The 15445-nt window shown below is 41.0% G+C and overlaps 1 protein-coding gene across 14 annotated transcripts in view; it reads right to left on the bottom strand.

Moving 5' to 3' along the window:
- CAST (calpastatin) overlaps positions 1-15445 on the bottom strand; it is a 112237-nt gene that overhangs the window by 72674 nt on the left and 24118 nt on the right. For 10 of the 14 annotated variants that reach the window (XM_059175521.1, XM_059175523.1, XM_059175522.1 and 7 more), the window contains exon 3: positions 4290-4361. The exons of the other annotated variants lie outside the window; for them this stretch is intronic. In XM_059175521.1, the coding sequence (XP_059031504.1) occupies positions 4290-4361 (72 nt within the window). The remainder of the gene's footprint in view (positions 1-4289; positions 4362-15445) is intronic. 14 annotated transcript variants of the gene reach the window in all.

The following is a 15445-nucleotide window of genomic DNA, read 5'->3' as shown; positions in this document are numbered from 1 at the left end:
AATTCACGAAAGAATTTTCTGATGGGTGCTTATTCCTTTGCAAATCTTTTCCCCTGTAGCTGAGAGAAAAGAAAATGTCTGTATCCCCTTCCATTCTAAAGGCCTAATATTGCTAAACAACATATCATGATTCATTTACCTTCCTGTGCAGTGAGGCAGTTCTCCTGTTTTCCTTTCTGTAGAAGATATATGTCAGTTTGCAGCTGGCCACACACCTGAATACTCTCACTTCATATTGATAAGTTTCCCACCTAATCAACATGCACTTTCCCAAAGCAGAATCCAGAGTGCTCACAATCCCAGATTCCCTCGTAACAGGGTGGAGGCCTGTGACTCACACTGGTCAATCAGATGTGGCATAAAGAATGACACTGGGAACAAGCAACGAGCAATGGGAAGAGACCACTGCCCACCAAGAAATCTGTGTCTGACAAGGCATATGTGTCATCATGATTGGCAGGGGCAGAGTTTCTGGTATCCGGTCCTAAATGTGTCCTAGCTCCTCAAGCTGTAGTGGCAGCAGAAGCAGCTCCCGTGGTATGTCAGGGCATTGTTCTTAGCTGTGAAACTTTACATTCCTGCTGCTGGAGCCTTCTGGATCTTTCCATGAGCTACCCCTGCTATCCTTAAGAAATTCTTTTTGGGTTTGAAACACTGGATTCCAATAGGAAGTAATAGTCTTAATAGTTTTTTAATAGTTTTAGTAGTTTTAATAGTCTTTTTTGCAGGGGGGGGGGTGTGCCTGGGTGGCTCAGTGGATTAAGCCTCTGCCTTTGGCTCAGGTCATGATCCTGGGATCCTTGGATCAAGCCCCCCATTGGGCTCTCTGCTCAGCGGCGAGCCTGCTTCCCCCCTCTCACTCTGCCTGCCTCTCTGCCTACTTGTGATCTCTCTCTGTCAAATAAATAAATATATATATAAATATATATAAAAACATATTTTATATTTATATATAATATAAATATATTATAAATAATATAATAATAAATAAATATAAATTTAATTATTTATTTGAGAGAGAGTGAGAGAGAGAGCATGCTCGGAGAGGAGAGGGAGGAGCAGCCCTTCCCCTGGCCAAGCAGGGAGCCTGCCATGGGACTCTACCCCAGGACCCCAGGATCATGAGCTGAGCTCAAAGCAGATGCTTAACCGACTGAGCCACCCAGGCACCCCAACAGACATATTGTTAATAGTTTCTGCAGCCACATTCCTAACAGAAGTGCAACCTCGATTTCCCTGCCTGAATAGGAAGTGGTTACAACACATAGGCCTCAGAACTCCGCCCACAACACAATCTCATGACTGCGTGTGGATCACAACTCTTTTCATGCTGGCATTAATAAAAACATGAATCATTTCTGAAGCCTCATTAGTCCTCATTATTAATTCATCAAAAATCAAATATTAATCCCTCAACATCTTACAATAATTATTTTGACTTAGAAAGACTATGCCACTGAGGCACTTTGGGTCTTCCAAGCCCAGAAGTGCATGGCAGAACTGGTCTTACTTGCGCACAAAATTACTCATTTTGTGAGAATGTTCATAAAACCGTTCTGCAATACACGGTAGCCATTCTATATTACACAGCTTATGTGTAGCTTCAAATGAGATGTTTAACTTTTCAGACAGATTGTGAAATTTTCTTTATAGTGGTAAAATTATCATTTATTTTACCCTTTAAGTTCACTGTGTCAAGAGTCAAGAAAACCAAGACTAATTCTCACAGCCAATTATATCTACTATTTTGTCACATGTGTCAGGGTAATATGATGTTGCCTGTGTGTGTTATAAGAATTAATTGTATAATAAAAGGCTTCAAGTGATCACAAATGCTATTACCTGCAGCTTTTCTCAATGATGCATGGGAATGACTTTTTCTTTAAATTGATGATCATGCTGGAGCACCTGTGATGGCTCAGTTGGTTAAGAGTCCAACTCTTGACTTAGGCTCAGGTTATGATTTCAGTGTCCTGAGATCGAGCCTCAAGTCAGGTCATACTCAGTGGGGAGTCTGCTTGAGATTGCCTCTCTCTCTCTCTCTCTCTCCCTCTGCTCCTCCTCCCTGTCATTCTCTCCCACTCTCTCTCTCTCTCAAATATATAAATAAAATCTTCATAGTGATCAGGATGCTTAGTCAAAGCCCTTTCAATCAGGCATCAAAAGAAGAAATAAGCAATTATAATATGTCCATATATACATATATATATTCTTCCAATATTCTATAAATGTTAAAGATAACAAGATAGAAAGGAGTGAACAATCAAACCCCAAAGAAACCAATATTCAAAAAACTGGTGAAGCAAAGCAAATCAGGAATCTATATTGAGAAATTGTAACAGGAGAGAGAATAATGTAGGTAGGGAGATGACAATGTTTTAGAACTTAAAGAAGGAATGACAAGCTTGACATTAAACAAACACTAAACATGTGGCTAAAATGTCTCCACCTCCCAGCTATGTCCCCCTCCCTCAGTTTCCTGAGGCAGAGCAGGATTTGGGGGAGATGTCAAAATTCTTTATAACTGAAGAATGATTGGATAATAACTTTGTGTGTTTAAAAAAAGAAAGAAAGGAAGGAAGGAAGGAAGGAAGGAAGGAAGGAAGGAAGAAAGAAAGAAAGAAAGAAAGAAAGAAAGAAAGAAAAGGGACTGACTTCTTCTTATGGCTAACTTCCAAGAGAAAACTGGGTGTGATTTTCTATAATGTACTAACCACCACCCTGCGCAAGAGTTTAGATGATTCCAAAATTTGGAAATCACCTGCAGATGATCCACTAAATCTCAGAGGGCTGGGGTTTCCTAATGAGGCTTCTTATTTTTAGAAGCGTAATTTAAGCATGAGTTAAATCAAAGTACTTTAAGACAGGACATAGTTGGAAAATCTTTGTTAGTTCCAGACATCAAAACAACAGAGTATGAGGCTAACAAGAGTAGTCACAGCAGAGATACATTTTCCCAGCACCTACTAAATGCCAGGTTCAGGGATAAGAGTTTTATATATATTTTATCTTTATTTTATTTCAGTCTCTCAGCAGATATGTCAAGAAAAGTCCAATCCCTGTTTTACAAATGAGGAAACTCAGGCTCAGTGGGGCTAGGTCAACTTGCTAATAATAAGTGGCAAAGAGGCAGGTCAAATTTGTTTGGCTATGAAGAAGACTTCCGACTGATACTGAGAACTGATGCTGTAGCGTCCCCAAGTCTGTTCAACTCTGGCCATCTTCTTCTCATTTCTCAGCTGCACTTTGGTTTGGGCACCTTTAGGGGCTCCAAGAAGCACTAAAATATAAACTCTTAATCAAGCAAGCAACCTATATGAGAAAGTCTGCAGACCTCCATAAGAAAGCTACCAGTTTTAAAGGAAAAATGCTTATTTAAAATAGTTGTATTGACAGTCCTGAAGTTAAGGTTTTTGATCATCTCAGACATACTGGAAGACCACAAGTTGAAATGGGCCACACATAACTAATTTTAAAGACTGAAAACTACTAGCTAAAATTGTAAATTTTTTTTTAACTTTGAAATATGTTGTTTCAGTGATTTTTATAAGTTGCAAAGCTCCCAAGTGCTGTATTACACTAACAGATGCTTGGTTAGGGCATCTCAAGTCCAGCAGTGTCGAGGACCCTGTATGAACAGGAAGCCTGGGTTTGAACCCTACCTCCAGCTTTGCAATCTTGTCAAGGATGCTTAACCTCCCACAGCCCTGGTTTCCTCAGGTAAAAAGGAATAACAACTACAACACTGTGAGGAGATTACATAAGATAATTATATAGAGCATTTAGCAGAGAGCCTGGTGTGGCTAATATGCACAAAGAGAATCTGAATTATTTTCTGAAGAGGTGAAAGCACTATATTTCTACTCCCAGTATATGCCAAAGTCCAATATTATTTATAGGTATTATGATAATAATACTGATTGGACACTTACAGTATAACAAGATTTAAAACAAGGTTTTAAATCACTCAAATCATTATTAAGAAATTACATTCCTCCCCTCTCCCCCAGCATAGAAATGATATTTTGTTCACAACTTATTGACCTGAAGACTAGGAGTCTTTTCACCTTCAAGAAATGACTGACGTTGGGCGCCTGGGTGGCTCAGTTGGTTAGGCTCCTGCTTTTGGCTCAGGTTATGTGGAGTTCTGGGATCGAGTCCCCTGCTCTGCAGGGAAGCCGTTTTCTCCCTCTCCCTCTACCTCTCCCCCTACTTGTGCTCTCTCTCTCTCTCTCTCTCAAATAAATAAATAAAATCTTAAAAAAAAAAAAAAAAAGGAAATGACTGACCTTGGTGGCCGGGGCTGTTCCGCCAGCATGGGTTCTGGAAGGCTGACTGCTGTCAAGGCTTGTTGTTTTTTTCTTAAAAATAAAAAAGTATTAGTTTCAATGGGAGAACTGTCTTACCAATGTAGACAAGGCAAATTTTCATATCAATACAAATATCTTCTCAAGCAACCTTCAGACTAATATGCCAATAAGCACACACAAAAATAAATATGTTTTAAGATTTTTTCATATCTTTGCCTGAAGGCCATATAAACATTGAAAAGGAAGAGGAAGTTGACCAAATCCCTTGCTCAATAATCAGTGCTTCTGGAGAACTGCAAAACTCCTCACATGGGCAGTTGCCATTTCCTCCATGGAGCACGACTGGAAACAACATTCCTCTTACAGTGCTGGAGAGAGCTGCGTTTAGTACAATCTCCAGGTGGGTGATTTAGCAGTAAGCATCAAAGATGTAATTCTATTTCTAAAAATTGATCTCAAGGAAATAAGAAGAGAGAGAGCAAAAGCCTTTTTTCTTCAAAGATATTCATCACAGTATGATCACGTCAAAAAAACCGAACACAATATAGGTAATAATAATGAATGTTTACTGACCATTTACCATGTGCCAGACAATGATTCTATCAGAATATTACGATGCTACAATAACAGTAACAATGCTTTAGTAAGAGTATCTATTTAGAGCATTAATGTAAGCACTCTAAGTGTTTTAAGTACGATGTATACCATGTGTCATAACTTAATCATTACAGGAATCGATACATTGCTGGTACTATTGTTATCCTCATTTTACGGGTGAAGAGACTGAGGAATGGGATGAGTACATAATGCGGCCATTGCCACATCTGATTAAAAAAAAAAAAATAGTATGTCTGCTTCAGACCCTATTCTCTTCCCTGTCTGGACTGCCTCCCATGATAGCGGGTTGTGTTATGGACATCTACGGGATGAAGTACCATGCGGTCACTAAAAATCATGCTTAGAAGAACATTTCATTAAATGAAAACATATTATGCATATTTTACATAAAGAAAAATCAGCTTATAAAATAGTATGGACAGTATGATCACTGAAGTTCAAATGAGGTTATCTTCTGATGGTGCAGCGATTTTAATAAAAATATTCTTCTTGGGGTGCCTGGGTGGCTCAGTGGTTAAGTTCTGCCTTCAGCCCAGGTCATTATCCCAGGGTCCTGGGATCGAGCCCCACATTGGGCTCCCTGCTCAGCAAGGTGTCTGCTTCTCCCTCTCCCACTTCCCATGCTTGTGTTCCCTCTCTCACTGTGTCTCTCTCTGTCAAATGAATAAATAAAATCTTAAAAAAATAAAAATTAAAAAAATCCTTCTTTGTGCTTTTTTGCATTTTCTTATACAAGTACACTGTTTCAACTGATAAAAAAATAATAAATGGAGGGCAGAGAAAAGGAAAGGTAAAATACAAAGCTTCTTTCTCAACAAGGCCTATCTCTTAAGAAGATTTGTACTTCAGAGAGGCAAGCTTACAAACTAGAAAGTTTTATAATGCCAAGTGGCAAGATTATGCTCTAAAAGCTAAAATGTGTGTAAGATGTACTATAGGCACTAAATATAGGAGGGACAGTACTGCTATTACATAGATATTAAAATGTTGTCTGTCAGGGCACCTGGTGGCTCAGTGGGTTAAGCCTCTGCCTTCGGCTCAGGTCATGATCCTAGGGTCCTGGGATGGAGCCCCGCATCGGGCTCTCTGCTCAGCAGGGAACCTGCTTCCTCCTCTCTCTCTGCCTGCCTCTCTGCCTACTTGTGATCTCTGTCTGTCAAATAAATAAGTAAAAAATCTTAAAAAAAAAAAAGTTGTCTGTCACTACAGTACTGTGTTTTTTTTTAAATATATAATTGAGAGCAATCTGGCTTAATTCTTTTACATTTAGCAAGATTTGTATTTTTTTGAAAATTCCCTCCATGGAATCTTGGGCTGAAGCCTTCTTTTCCTTCAGGTTAAATATTGCCTCAGGAAGCAGAAAAGTCAAAACTTAGCTTGCTGTCCTCCAAGTTTCAGCCTTCTATATCCATGGCTGACCGCACCCAGAGCACTTCCGGAAGGTCACTGTAGTGACAGGAGGGACACATGCTCATGAACTGGGTATCCCAAGAGGCCTCACCGGCATCTGCAGGAGTCTCAGGCTCCCAGGCATGGCTTGCTGACTAAAGTCTTTCCCAAACATACATGCAGCGCCCTTGGCCAAGGGAAGAAAAAGTCTTGGATAAATGGGATAGAAATAAAAGAGGCTGTGAAAAAGCTAGAATCGCGACTGTGGTACGGGAGTTGGTGAAAGGAGGGGATGGCCTAAACCGAATCCAAATCATGAGTCTCTTTCAAAATATAAAGTATACGAACAAATAGCTTCTGACGGCCATAGTGTATGCATGGATTTGGTGTAAGGGGGTGGACCTAAGAAATAAAGACAAGAATACCGCAGTGGGGGTCATTGATTTCAACCTCACTGTGCACTTCACAAAAACAAGATGATTTCCGAGAGTGATGCGTGCTGTCAAGGCAATGAAACAGGGTCATGGAACAGAGAGTGGCGGGCAGAGGCTAGCTCCAGACGGGGTACACAAAGAAACGCCATTTGATGGAGACCCGCCCGACTACACATAACCTAATCGTGAAACTATGGGACGGAGGAGGGGAGGCATTCTAGATGGACAGACTCACATGCACAAAGGCCCTAAGGAAAACAGAAAAAAAGTTAGTGCAGGTGAAGCAGGGTGGGTCTGGGCATGTATGATAAGAGATGAAACAAGATGCTGGGTGAGGATATTTAAGCTAAAGGAATGCAAGGTTAGGAAGGCCCTAGAGTCGGGTATGTTTGAGATTATCGGTTTCCTCTAGATTGAGCTTGCTTCCTGATCTTCTCTGGGGACCATCTAGCCCTCATGAGTCCTCCCTGATCTCCAGCTGAAAATTCTCAAAGTCCCCTGGCTTCATGTCATCTTGTGTTAGTCATGCAGGCATCTTTTTTACCCTCATGCCCCCAGCCCCTTACCATCAGCCGTGGCCCCTGGAAATCCTCCTACTCTGGCCTGGGCACCAGTCCTAACTGGTTAGGTCTGCATATCCACTAATAGTGATAAGGCTGGATCCACCCTCAGAAAGAAGAGAATTCACCCACTCACAGTAAGAAACTCTCACCACGGGGTGCCTGGGTGGCACAGTGGGTTAAAGCCTCTGCCTTCGGCTCAGGTCATGATCTCAGGGTCCTGGGATGGAGCCCTGCATGGGGTTCTCTGCTCAGTGGGGAGCCTGCTTCCTCCTCTCTCTCTGCCTGCCTGTCTACTTGTGATCTCTGTCTGCCAAATAAATAAATAAAATCTTAAGAAAAAAAAAAAAAAGAAAAAGAAAAAGAAACTCTCACCACAAGCTCATCTGGCTATGACTCTGCATTTCCCAACACACAGAATTACTCCAGTCTCTGAAAGATTAAGACATTAAATGAGGATGCCAAGACTATAATGACCCAAATTTTGAGTCACATTATTTTTTTTCATGTTCATAAATCGATAGACTAAAGGGCCATCAGGAAGATTTTCTCCTTGCCAACCAACCCCAGCCCTTGTGATGTTTATGAGCACTTCTTCGTTTAACTGAAGTTTTATAGAAATGAAGTGATCAGGAAGTGACCGCCCCTTATCCCTACCATCAGGTCACAGGCCTGGCTGAGTCATTCCCTCCTTGTAGTTGATGGAGCAGGCTACAGGCCTCAGTCGTAATGACTGACAGAGCATGTGTGATCTCCTGGGCAATGGTGAGTGTCCCTAGGCCATTTCCATGGACTAGGAATCCACATGTCCTTTAAGCAGCCTCTCCTACCTCTGAAAGTGGTTCAGAATCTGTCAGTCAAGAGACCCGCCAAAGAGGCATGCCATGCTTGAGTTCAGTGAATACACAGATTAGATCACTTCTAACTGCAGGGGTAGAAAGGTATGAAAAGGATGAATTATATACTGTTTTTCTATGTCTGCCATAGTTCATGGTATAGATTTTTTTATTAAATGAGTCAGAACTCAAGTCTCAAAAACTGTTTCCAAAGCATTCACAATGTTCCAAGAGCCAGGCAAAGAGCGGCCGTGTCACCATCTCCCAGAATCTCAAGAAAGGCCCCGAGGGAAGCCTCATGTTGTCCTGAGACTTAATGACCACAAAGAAAGGTGTCAGCTTCCCTAGAGTAAAGGCTCTATCTTTTGATTTGCATGACCAGAATCCTGGCTCCACCAAATGCCCACTGAGACCATGGGCCTGTGTAGGCACATTTCCTTATTTCTTTCTTTCTTTTTATTAACATATAATGTATTATTAGCCCCAGGGGTACAGGTCTGTGAATCGCCAGGTTTACACACTTCACAGCACTCACCATAGTGTATGCACATTTGTAAGCACTATTTTTCTCATCTGAAAAAAGAAATAACTGTACCCACACCTAAGACAGAAGACTGTGAGGATCAAAGGAGATGAGGAATGGCCCACAGGTTGCAATTCCCTGCACTAGAGAGACCCCAAATTCTTCATCAAGTAGGAATGGAAGAGGCTGGTCTCTCCAACAGGAATCCCAATAGGCCTAGTTTTTGTTTGTTTGTTTGTTTGTTTGTTTTATTTTAAAGACATCTATTTATTTATTTGACAGAGAGAGAGAGAGCGCGTGCACAAGTAGGCAGAGAGGCAAGAAGAGAGACAGGAGGAAGCAGGCTCCCTGCCGAGCAGAGAGCCTGATGCAGGGCTTGATCCCAGGACCCTGAGACGATGACAGAGGCTTTAACCCACTGAACCACCCAGGTGCCTCCCAATGGCCTAGTTTTACCTCATGAGAAATCTTAGTGCCTGCTGAGAATTTTCCATGAGCTTTTAATTATATAATCAGGAAAAAAAAATATTTTCTTTCGTTAGAAAAAGGTAGTTTTTTTCTTAGGACTGGCCACGATTCTAATAATGGACACCAGTGAGTTATTTGAGAACAGTTTGATCCTCTTGAAGTTCGCTTTCAAGCATTGTTAGTTTGCACGAAAGCAGCCTTCAAAATAGGACTAGTTTTTCTTTTTTCAATACAGAAATGATACCCCCTTCTGAGTACCCTACCCAGTGACACTGACTGGGGGGAGCATGTCATACTCCTAGGCCTGTGTGTGCTCTGGGGATTACATGAAAGTATAAATGTGAGGCACAAAGCCCACAGCCAGATGTAGCATGATTACTCACTAAATGCCGGCTAAAGGGGGGCCTCGGGGCTACTTACAGGATGAATGCTGGAAACCCTCTCTCTTGAGTGAGGCCTGTTAGAGTCCCAGCAACAGGTGCTGTGGGCCTGGCATCAGACATCAAAGATGAAGTGGACAGCTGCTGGCATTGTCACACAGGTCCCGTGTGTGTGTATGTGTGTAGGAGGAGTGATGCAAGGTCAAAAAATAGGCAGGAACAGACATGACCTCAGTGTGTTTCCTGAGAGCTGCAAGGACCCTTTTGAGGCACCTGAAGGTGTCAGATGTTAAGATACTGCAGAGATGATTTCAATAGTTTTGTTGCACATTGAAATAGTGGCAGACTACCTGGAAAGCAGTACAACTCATTAGTACCTCAACAAATGAGTAAGTCAGTGACCAGGCTTAAGAATGAGAAACACCTAACCGCCCACCTTCAAAACTGTGCTCAAACACCTTCAGAGTAAAGGAAGGAACTTAAGTTTGTAAGCTGGGCCACATGCTCCTTTCAAGTCCAAGTTATACTTATGAAGTCTGTACATAAGGAAATGGGGACTTAAAAATATAAGGAAATCCAGATCCCAAAAGGAGGATCCTTTTTTGTTCCTACCCTAAACAACTAAAGAACTCGCAGAGAATAATACGAAACAGTGGCTTCAGACATGGGACACCAGGCAGCACTGGATGTTCCCTGACCAGGAAACGAGTGAAGGCAACCCTAGGATGGCCCCAGCTTCCTGCCTGGAGAAGTTTCCAGGCTGCCTGAACATGGAAAACATGGAACGTGGAGGAGGAACCCAGGAAGATGCCATCGATCTCTATGGGTTGAGGAGGTAGAGCCTGTAGTTCCAAAGACCAAGGGACCTTATGGGGTTCACAAAAAAAGTACTAGAAAGAAGAGAGCAGCAAGAGAGAGCCGCAGGGGTCTGCATGTGTGTGTCTGGGAAGGAACCCCAAGCCTGGGTCAAGAACACCAGAAGGAGCAGAGGTATAACCTAGAGACCAGGAAAAGAGTGTGTTTGCAGCAGTCAGAATCATCAGTAGAGTCCGCAGAAGGACAAGTTAGTCCTGCTCTAAAGGCCGCTTGGGTCCAGCCACACAAAGCTTAAAAGCAAACCTCAAAGGATTCAACTATTTCCAGGTAACTTAACTGTGTCCCAGAACATAACTCAAGCAAACTTAAGGCAACAGGGCAACTAACAAGCATCAACAAGATGAAATTCACATCTGTCTGACCTCTAATAAAAAATTATAAGGCATGCATAGAAGCAGAAACATACAACTTTATTTTTCATAGGTAGGAAAATATAATGTTCAAAAAAGCATAGTATCTTGATTGAAGTGCTGGCTACACAAATCCATACATGTAACAAAATGGCACAGAACTTACATACATATGTTGTTCCAGTGTCAGTTTCCTAGTTTTGACAAGGTACTATGATTACATAACATGTAACCAATGGGAAAACTATATGAAGGGTCCAGGCGAACCTTTCCATAACTATCTTTGCAACTTCCTGGGAATCTAATTATTTCAAGATTGGAAGTTTTTTCAAAAGTAAGTTAAGGAGAGACATAAAAGATATTTTCTTAAAAACCACTCAAATCAAACTTGTAAAGATAAAAAAATGCAATATCTGAGATGAAAAATACACTAGGATGAAGAACTGATGGACTATTTCAAAAGAAAAGGTTAGAGAATGTCGATGCACAGCAACTGAAACTACCCAAAATGCAACAGCAAGTAAAGACCAGGGGATAGGGAACAGAGGGTCAGTGAGCTGTGGGACAACTTGAAGCAGCTAATATTGGTATAACTGCAGCCTCCAAAGACCAGGAAAGGCACAGAGACAACCCAAAATATATGAAGAAATAATGGCCAATACATTTCCACATTTGATGAACCCACCAATCCAAGAAGCTTGACAAATTCCAAGTAAGAGTGAGGGGTTGGGTATGAATAAAGGCACAAGTTGGTTTTTAAAGACTCATTCCTCAGAGATTTCCAGTGATGATAAAAGCTACCTGTGTTGCAAGACCTCTGTGTCCTGCCCCAGCTGACACAGCGCCTTCCTTGCCTGAGAGTTGGTCAGAGTTTCTGTAGCCACAAATTCAGTGATTCTCTTCTCCACCCACAATGCAGGAAAATGGGGCATCTGCGTGGCTCAGCTGGTTAAGCACCTGCCCTCGGCTCAGGTCATGGTCTAAAGGTCCTGGGATGGAGCTCCACATGGGGCTCCCTGCACAGCGGGGAGTCTGCTTCTCCCTCTCCCTTGACCTCTGCCCTCAACTCATGCTCGCTCACTCTCTAATAAATAAATAAATAAATAAAATCTTTTTTAAAATGCAGGAAAATGGAGCTGGTCTACTTTTCTATCAAAATGGTAGCAAAGGGCACCTGGGTGGTTCAGTGGGTTAAAGCCTCTGCCTTTGGCTTAGGCCATGATCCCAGGGTCCTGGGATCGAGTCCCACATCGGGCTCTATGCTTCAGCAAGGAGCCTGCCTCCCACCCTTTCCTGCCCCACCTCTCTGCTTACTTGTGCTCTCTGTCAAATAAATAAATAAAATCTTAAAAAAAAAAAAAAAGTGGTAGCGAATATCCCCTGAGGAGCCCCTAATTAGCAGATTAGGGGATTCTCTAGCTTACAATGGTCTATAAGTAACAGATCAAATATTTTATGTGACAAATTTTTGAGCCCACAGATACACAAGAACTTTTGCATTAAAAGAATATGAAACCCTCAAAGGTTCAATGTGGCTGCTGACATACTCAAATCATTTCTCAAGATATTTTTGAATATCTGTTCATTGAACTGTTTTCAGAAACTGCAACACATTATCTGATTATCCTTAGATGCAAAACAAACATTTATCCTCTAAATGGAGACTTCAGTTTCTGAAACTCCCAAAAATTCATCAGATTCACATGTGGTAATTATGAGAAGGCTATTGAACTGGATGATACTGATTGATTTTAGTGGGGGGGGGGGGGAAGCACTGAGGAAGAGATGAAATTCTTCTGTGCCCTGAATATAAAAGTGGAATTAGTTTCAGCACTGTTTGGACAATGGAAAACATCTTAACTATATAAATTTTCAGGTTATCATTGGATTTCATCTTATTGAATGAGGCCACCAATTTCTTTCCTTTTTCATACCTCTTGCAAATGGATACTTCTTAAAATCACTGGAGAGGGGGTGAGGGGACAGGAAATGAAGGGTACACTTATCATGATGAGAACTGAATAATACACAGAATTGTTGAATCATTGTCTGTCACCTGAAACTAGTAAAACACTGTATTCCAATTACACTTCAATAAAAATATCAGTATAAGAAAGATGGGGTCAGAGGTTAAGTGATGGTTTTATTTCCTTTTTTTAGCATTTTCTAATTAGGGCATTTTTAGATCAGTGGTTTCTCAGACTTGATGAAATGTACTAGTTCTCTGGATAAAAACTCTCATTAAAATATCTGTTTTGACATATTTGCTAACAAATCAGTTCTATTACTTAATAGTTACCCTATAAAATGACAAGAAATATTGTGTTTCCACATGAAAACACATGCTAAATTGGAAAACAGTATCTGGGAAATGACTGCCTTTCAAAAGGGTAGGCAGATTCCCCAACACTAGCAATTATAAAGCTTGACTTTTATCTACAAATGTTCCTTTATACCATGGTTGTAAATAGTGTACAAATAAGAACAGGTTGCCTTTATTAACAAAAGAAATGTAAATGTATGCTACCACAAATGCAATGCGATAAACAGGATATGTTAGCCCCTGGGAAACACTGATAAAAAAGTCTTAAAGAATAAATCTTGGCATTAACTCCTTGCATAGAATTTCACTGACTGAATGAAATGCCTGTGCACAGCAGTCTTAATAACACTCACTATAGTAGTTGCACTCACTGTGTTTGGCTATATTCTCATGAGTCAATACCCATTCATCATCTCCCAGTCAACTCAAGTCTTTCTAGTCCCGAGGGGGCTGCCCTGACAAGCAGCCAAATGCTATCCTTCTGACTCTGAGTCTGCTGTGACTCAGTTTACTTCATAACCCCCCCAGAGAGGGAATGGCTGTCCCTTTCCTTTCTTACATTTCAGATTCCTGGGAACTGGAATAATTTACTCTTTTCTTTTTTAAAGATTTTATTTATTATTTATTTGACAGACAGAGATCACAAGTAGGCAGAGAGGTAGGCAGAGAAAGAGGGGGAAGCAGGCTCCCTGCTGAGCAGAGAGCCCGATGCGGGACTCGATCCCAGGACCCTGGAATCATGACCTAAGCTGAAGGCAGAGGCTTTAACCCATTGAGCCACCCAGGTGCCCCTGACACACACTGTTACATTTGTTTCAGGTGTACAACATAGTGATTCCACTTCTCTGTTCCTTATGTTAGGTTCACCACGAGTGCAGATCCCAACTGTCACCACATAATGCCATTACAGTGTCATGGACTCTATTCCCTATGCTGTGCCTTTTATTCCTGTGGAATGACTTAATAATACTTTACGAACTTCTTGAGTGGAAAGAAGGCACAATCCAAGGAGAGAGATGGAAAGAAGAGTTACAAAAATTGACAACAGTAGTAAGAAAGTTTTTTGGTGTTGGTCTTACATCGAATTCTTAAAATGAGTAATTTTATGAATACTATCAGATACTAGTTAAAAGCACAGACTCTTTAAACTGAATCAATTCTGAACTTCACTACCAAATACCTGTGCGACCTTGGTATTAAATAATTTATTTAATCAAGTTTTGCCTCAACTTCCTCATCAGGAGAATGGGATTATTGTAAGAGGTGTGTGTGTGTGTGTGTGTGTGTGTGTGTAATGGCTATATTTGTGTTAGCTATTATTATCAAACGCTCTCTAGTTCTCAACTACCATAACCAATCAACAGAAAAATTGTGCTACATAATTCTCTTCTTTTGTCAAACTACTTCTCACTAAGATGTTAATAATTAATACTTTCTCTCTCCTAGGAATACCCATAATTTAAAAGCAAAGCCAGGGAAAGGCAACGTTTAACTCAAAGTTATGTAAGCTGCTAACAAGGGAATTACAGGCATCAATAACAAGCCAAATGGGAAATTATTATCAGATGGTACCTCCTAAAAATACCTGCTCATGAAGATTGCCCCTGCAGGGGTGACAATAGCGTGTATATCTAAATGTCTTTAAACTGTATGCCACATATTAAGGGTGTTTTTTTATATACACACATGTGTGTACTTCTCAAAGGAAAAAGATCAGTTTTCATCAGATTCCCAAGGGACTATGAACTAAAAGTAGTTAAGAATCCTTGCCCTCTGGGTCCATGGATGGCTCAGTTGGTTAAGTGACCACCTTTGGCTCAGGTCATGATCCTGGAGTCGTCGGATCAAGTCCCGCACCAGGCTCCCAGCTCCATGGGGAGTCTGCTTTTCCCTCTTACCATCTCCCCTCTCATGCTCTCTCTCTCTCTCTAATAAATAAATAAAATCTTAAAAAAAAAAAAGAATCCTTGCCCTCTAAGCAGTCTTACTTAAATCCTTACTCTGTTCATATCTAAGAGATTCACTTCTATTTAACACACACACACACACGTACACACACAGCAGCAGCCTTGTTCTGGAAGTATCTCTGAGAGGGTCCAAAGAAAAAAGGCTCACATGTAAAATACTCCTCTCTTTAAGGTCTAAGGCCTCTTCCATTATTCTTCTATTACCTAAGGCTGTTTTCTATTCTTTTCCTTCTGATGAAAAAAAGACATTAAACCTAACATAAACACTTTTCTCGGGCATCAAAAGTTCTTTGAAGCATGGTGTAAAAGATGCCTTGGTTACTCTATCTGCATCATAACTTCAATTTATTACTGCTCTACATGTGTTTCTCTCCTAGCTTGTGATTATTACAAACACAGTGATAAAGATCC

Source organism: Mustela lutreola, chromosome 5 (genome assembly GCF_030435805.1).
Source record: "Mustela lutreola isolate mMusLut2 chromosome 5, mMusLut2.pri, whole genome shotgun sequence".
Taxonomy (NCBI): Eukaryota; Metazoa; Chordata; class Mammalia; order Carnivora; family Mustelidae; genus Mustela; species Mustela lutreola.
This window is presented reverse-complemented; position numbering and strand designations above follow the sequence as displayed.